Raw genomic sequence first — 6657 nt, forward strand, 5'->3', positions numbered from 1 at the left:
GACGGCGAGGTGGGGGTAGGGCAGGTCCCATCCTTGAAAGGGGCGAAAAACCGGCTAAGGGCCCGGGGGGAGGGGCGAGAAAAATGGCGAATCCCGGAACGCCGGCAGGCGTTAATACCTCTGCGCAGGGGCGGAGTGATTAGGTCATAGAGCGGCTCCCAGCATTCTCTGCGGCGGAGGAGGCGGGCCAGGCTATAAAACCGGCTGCCGGGACGCGGCCGGCACCTCATTCATTTCCACCGGTCTCTCGTTGGGCAGCGTTGGCTTCTGTCATCGTCGGTCCTCCGCCGCTGCCGCCCCCGCAAGGCTTTGCCGTCGCCGGAGCCACCTCCAGCGACTCGTCGCACCCGATTCTCTCCGCTTCGCTTCCCGCCAACCGCAACCATTGACGCCATGTCGGGTTATTCGAGTGACCGAGACCGTGGCCGGGATCGAGGGTGAGTGTGGGAACCGACCTGTCAGGCCCGGTGGGTGGGGGATGGGAGGCCGATGAGGGTTGCGGGGGTGGGGTGGCGGGGGGAACTCGGTTTCTAAAGACTATTCTTGGGCCTCCGCCATCGAAAGGGGCTTGCGCCATTTTGATATTTGTCCAAAACTGGAATTTTCTTGTTAACGGCCTTCAAGATTCTTTTTTGTTTGGGAAAGGGGGTATCGGGGCCTTGATGATTTGGCAACTGTTAGGAGAATTTCGAGCACATTTCTCGAGGGGAGGAAAGCGCTTCGAGGTGAAGTCGCTGCAATTAGGTGTACGCTTACAGGAGTTTTACGGAATCTGGGGATTCTGTGGGTGACGAGGGGGCCTCCTCCGAAGCCGTTAATGCGGCGAGGGTTGGAGGGTGGCCGGCGCCGCGGGAGTCGGCCATGTGGCCGAGCCGTGGGTACAAAATGCCGGCGGCGGACATGGCGGCGGCGCCTTTGTTACCCCGCCCGGCGGAGGAGCTCAAAATGGCAGCGTCGAGAAAATGTGGCGCAGAGAGAAATGCGAGACAAAGGGGGAAGCGCCGCCCCAGCGGGAACGCCGCCCGGAGGACTCCGCCCGGGCCGGGACTCCTCCCCCGGTAGTCTCCGGCTCCTCCTCCTCGTTTTCTTTTCGTTATATAATTTTGCTACCTTGGTAGGAAGCCGTTTTGAGGGATCCCCCAACTCGATTGGCTTGCCTAACTGTCCCCGAGACCACCCTCCGTGTTCTGCTCTCACTGCCTGTGTTGTTTCGCTACATATTAAAACTAGAGCTCTTTGGTTCAGGACAGTTACTAAGTAACATCGGTGTTGAGCTCCTTTATTGGCTTTTTTAGTCATTTAATTTTTTGCTCGTGGGAAAGAGTAGTAGCCACCGGCTGTTGTCTGTCCTTGTATCTGAACTTCTAGAGCTTGGCCAACCAGTTTCTGACCCAGTAAATCCCGGGCTGTTGATTTGTTTTCAGTGGTGTGTACTTCGTATAACGGGAAATGAGGGAGATGTGGTATTAACTCTGGCTTTTAAAAGAATGACCATCACTGAGGACAGCACTTCCACCTCCAGAGTCTTTCATTGATTTTTAGCATGTGCGCAGGAATGGTAAAAAGTAAGTCTGTACATGTTTAAAAATGTGATTTTTTTTTTTTTATCTTTAATTTTAGGTTTGGTGCTCCTCGATTTGGAGGAAGTAGGGCAGGGCCCTTATCTGGAAAGAAGTTTGGAAACCCTGGAGAGAAACTGGTTAAAAAGAAGTGGAATCTTGATGAGCTGCCCAAATTTGAGAAGAATTTTTATCAAGAACACCCCGATTTGGCTAGGCGTACAGCAGTGAGTAATTTGATGTGGATTCTTGAGGCTGTAATTCAGTGACTTTTAAGTTAGACTAGAAATGTCTTAGAAACTTAAAACGAGTGTTAATGTAGATAATGATTATTTTAGGGGTGTATTGGTCGTGTGTTTAGTTAGTGGGAGTCCTCATGAGATATAACTGAATTTTTATAATTTGTTTTGTAGCAAGAGGTAGAGACGTACAGAAGAAGCAAGGAAATTACAGTTAGAGGTCATAACTGCCCAAAGCCAGTCCTGAATTTTTATGAGGCAAACTTCCCTGGTAAGTACTAGTTTTCCCCACCTTTTTAAAAAAAATTCTTTTCTCTTGGCATTGTTGATGTTTACTTAAGTTTTAATATTACAGCAAATGTCATGGATGTGATTGCAAGGCAGAACTTCACTGAACCCACAGCTATTCAAGCTCAGGGATGGCCAGTTGCTCTAAGTGGATTGGATATGGTTGGGGTAGCACAAACTGGATCTGGAAAGACTTTGTCTGTAAGTTTAGGGGACCTTTTGAGTTATGTGACAGGTTCTAAAGAAAATGGGTTGGGAATTAAACCAGAAGTGTTTTTAATATTTAACATGACTTCTTTTGTTTTCTTTTCCCTTGTTTAGTATTTGCTGCCTGCCATTGTCCACATCAATCATCAGCCATTCCTAGAGAGAGGTGATGGGCCTATTGTAAGTGTACATGTGTATTCTTTTAACTTGGTTAAAAGTATAGAGATTTGTAGACTACACAGCAAAAGAAAATTTGTGGTGGTTTTATATATAGAGTTATGGTTTTCAGTGTAGGAAGGGACAAAGCTGCTTTGGGTATTGACAATGTAAATCATCTGCCAGTGTAGCAATAGTAAATTAGCACTTTAAAACTAGAATTCAGGACTCTACTAAAGGTGTTCCACTTTCTCTTTTTTTAGTGCTTGGTGCTGGCACCTACTCGGGAACTGGCCCAACAGGTACAGCAAGTAGCTGCTGAATACTGTAGAGCATGTCGCTTGAAGTCTACTTGCATTTATGGCGGTGCTCCCAAGGGACCACAAATACGTGATTTGGAGAGAGGTATGTAAGAAAAAAGGTTTTATTTGTCACTGATTATGCAGAAAAGTTCTGGATGTCATGGTAACATTTGTGTTTAATTGAAGGTGTGGAAATCTGTATTGCAACACCTGGAAGACTGATAGACTTTTTAGAATGTGGGAAAACCAATCTAAGAAGAACCACCTACCTTGTCCTTGATGAAGCAGATAGAATGCTTGATATGGGATTTGAACCCCAAATAAGGAAGATTGTGGACCAGATCAGAGTGAGTGCCCTTTAAATGTTGTCATGTCTTCAAGCTAAGCTGTAAATTTGTGCTTACAACGCCTTTTCTTTTTTTTTAATCTAAAAATCTTTAGCCTGATAGGCAAACCCTAATGTGGAGTGCTACTTGGCCAAAAGAAGTAAGACAGCTTGCTGAAGATTTCCTGAAAGATTATATCCATATAAACATTGGTGCACTAGAACTCAGTGCAAATCACAACATTCTTCAGATTGTGGATGTGTGTCATGACGTAGAAAAGGATGAAAAGTAAGTGACTGACTCAAAACAATTTTACAAGTTGAGTCACTGTTTCACAAGTTATCTCAAAAGTGACTTTCCATTGGGTGGAATCTAAATGCTAATTTGAAATCTGTCATGCTGAAAATTGTTTTGCTTCCTTAACAGAAAGAGTATTGTTTTATGGTTTAAGGATAAAGGGTAAACAGTTTAAAAGGTTAAGCAGGTGTTTTCTTTTTAACTTGTAGCCCTGTGAGTAAAAGTTGGTGTTTCGCTCTTTAACCATGAACTTTTTAAAAAATTCAGAATATTTTTTCTTTCAAGGCTTATTCGTCTAATGGAAGAGATCATGAGTGAAAAGGAGAATAAAACCATTGTTTTTGTTGAAACCAAAAGAAGATGTGATGAACTCACTAGAAAAATGAGGAGAGATGGGTATGTGTGGTTGTCCTCCACTAAAGCAGATATTTATTAGAGCTGAGTTCAGGAGAAGGGGCAAAGTTTAATCAGGGTTGATAGATCTGAGTTTCAAAGATGGAAATTATCTGGTAGTATACATGTATGGGAAAGACTGTGTATACCTTGTTTCAGGTGGAGTTAAAAGGGTTTGTGACCAAAATGGTTAAAGCAGACGGTTAAAATCTACAAGGTTTTAAATGCCAGTCTCTTAATATAACTTTTCTTTACTTTAGGTGGCCTGCCATGGGTATCCATGGTGACAAGAGTCAACAGGAACGTGACTGGGTTCTAAATGGTAAGTATTTAAGTGCGGGGTCCCATGCCCACCCCATACACTTGGAATACCGTTCATACTGATGGCGGTATATGTGCCTTCTTTTGCAGAATTCAAACATGGAAAGGCTCCTATTCTGATTGCTACAGATGTGGCCTCCAGAGGGCTAGGTTAGTACAAACTCGCATTCATGGCTTGGTTTCCCAGAAGATACCCATATAATTTTTTTAAAGAAAGTTTATTGCTTTCTTTAACCTCTGCATTTTTTCTAAGTTTTTTTCATATAAAGGTGCAGTCTTTGTGGCAAGGCCTAGGCATGACAATCGGAGGACTCGAGGGGGATGGAGGACTAGTGATCGGCTGGCTGCTTCCAGTCGATTAGAGAGGTGAAAAGCTGAAAGTGTGCCAGTAATCTTCAAAAGGCAGAACATACCACCTCTGCCCCGTAAACTGTTCTCTCCGGGGGAAAAAAATGGAAGTTATCCTCACAGTTCACTGCCGTGGTATTTCTTCTGTCCCATGCTTTGCATGACTGCCATGGTACAGCATTGTTTCAAACTGTTTACTGTGATCTGTGGGTCTTTGAGTTTCAGTGAGTTTGCTGAAATGTCGAAGAAATATTTCCAAACTTCAATGTTCAATGAAATTTTTGTTCAAGTTTGAAATGGAGAGAGCAGCTTTAAAAGGTACTAAAAGCCTTTTACAAATTGGTGAGTACTGGCACATAAGATCTAGAGCAGGAGCAACTTCTCACACATAGTCAGTGGGAAAAAAAGCAGTGCTTTGAAAGTTCCTCCCTCACCTACACAGTAGTCGTCATGTCGAGACCTGCCAGAGAGAGACACATTCTCAAGTGAATCCTGGCTTCTTGGAAGCGCTTGCCTAGACGAGACACAGTGCATAAAAACAACTTTTGGGGGACAGGTATGTTTTTCTTGCAGCTGCGGTTGTAAGGTCTTGGCAAGACAAGCAGTGTGGCCAGAATTTTGAACTTCTGATAAGTGTGTAACACAAAGGACCATGTACATTTTTGTTGAAAGGTCCTCAAAATGAAAGCACACGAGGAGGTTGCTGTGAACTTTTAAGTGGCCCTACTGCGCAGAAGCATTCAGATGTCACTTGATGATCTGTAAGGGGACTTGATAATTTGGGACTGTTAGGAAATACACACGTCCTTTTGACACGCTCCATCATTGGGTGGGTAATAAGGTATACAGATGACGTGTGCTTTTTGTTTTTTTTTTTCTTCCCCTCCTCTCAAACTCAATGGTATTCCTACAGGGAATGGATAACCATTTTAACTGTATTTTTTGCAGCCCATACCTTCTTGGGAATACAATTGTCTAACTTTTTATTTTTGGTCTGGCTGTTGTGGTGTGCAAAACCCTGTACATTGCTATTTTGCCACACTGCAACACCTTACAGATGTGGAAGATGTGAAATTTGTCATCAATTATGACTACCCTAACTCCTCAGAGGATTATATTCATCGAATTGGAAGAACTGCTCGCAGTACCAAAACAGGCACAGCATACACTTTCTTTACACCTAATAACATAAAGCAAGTGAGCGACCTTATCTCTGTGCTTCGTGAAGCTAATCAAGCAATTAATCCTAAGTTGCTTCAGTTGGTCGAAGACAGAGGTTCAGGTAAGACCAACCTTTGGTAAGAAGTATTGGTGGGTGTGGGGTCACATGATAGTTGACAAATCCATTTAGATGGGATTGGTGGGTGAGTGCAGAAAGAAGTTGAGAAAATACTTCTCAAATAGAGCTACCACATTCTTTTCTGTGTTAGTAATGATTGGTTCCATGGAAATAAGTTTGGCAATTTTTTTCTTGACAGGTCGTTCCAGGGGTAGAGGAGGCATGAAGGATGACCGGCGGGACAGATACTCTGCGGGCAAAAGGGGTGGATTTAATACATTTAGAGACAGGGAAAATTATGACCGCGGTTACTCTAGTCTGCTTAAGAGAGATTTTGGGGCAAAAACTCAGAATGGTGTTTACAGTGCTGCGAATTACACCAATGGGAGCTTTGGAAGTAATTTTGTGTCTGCTGGTATACAGACCAGTTTTAGGACTGGTAATCCAACAGGGACTTACCAGAACGGTTATGATAGCACTCAGCAGTATGGAAGTAACGTTCCAAATATGCACAATGGTATGAACCAACAGGCATATGCATATCCTGCTACTGCAGCCGCGCCTATGATTGGTTATCCGATGCCAACAGGATATTCTCAGTAAGACTTTAGAAGTATATGTAAATGTCTGTTTTTCATAATTGCTCTTTATATTGTGTGTTATCAGACAAGATAGTTATTTAAGAAACATGGGAAATGCAGAAATGACTGCAGTGCAGCAGTAATTATGGTGCACTTTTTCGCTATTTAAGTTGGATATTTCTCTACATTCCTGAAACAATTTTTAGGTTTTTTTTGTACTAGAAAATGCAGGCAGTGTTTTCACAAAAAGTAAATGTACAGTGATTTGAAATACAATAAATGAAGGCAATGCATGGCCTTCCAATAAAAAATATTTGAAGACTGATTAAGTGGAAATGGTACTTTATTTTACATATATAAT

General features: G+C 43.2%; 1 protein-coding gene across 1 annotated transcript; it reads left to right on the plus strand.

Moving 5' to 3' along the window:
* The first annotated feature begins 216 nt into the window (after positions 1–216).
* On the plus strand, positions 217–6621 carry DDX5 (DEAD-box helicase 5). Its single transcript, XM_065910752.1, has 13 exons — positions 217–437; positions 1621–1786; positions 1973–2069; positions 2154–2287; positions 2408–2473; positions 2713–2854; positions 2938–3098; positions 3193–3365; positions 3660–3770; positions 4028–4089; positions 4179–4238; positions 5494–5718; positions 5915–6621. The coding sequence occupies exons 1-13, from the start codon at positions 394–396 to the stop codon at positions 6316–6318; spliced, it is 1845 nt and encodes a 614-aa protein (XP_065766824.1). The 5' UTR covers positions 217–393; the 3' UTR covers positions 6319–6621.
* The last annotated feature ends 36 nt before the right edge of the window (positions 6622–6657 follow it).

This window comes from Muntiacus reevesi, chromosome 18, assembly GCF_963930625.1.
Source record: "Muntiacus reevesi chromosome 18, mMunRee1.1, whole genome shotgun sequence".
In the NCBI taxonomy this organism is placed as follows: Eukaryota; Metazoa; Chordata; class Mammalia; order Artiodactyla; family Cervidae; genus Muntiacus; species Muntiacus reevesi.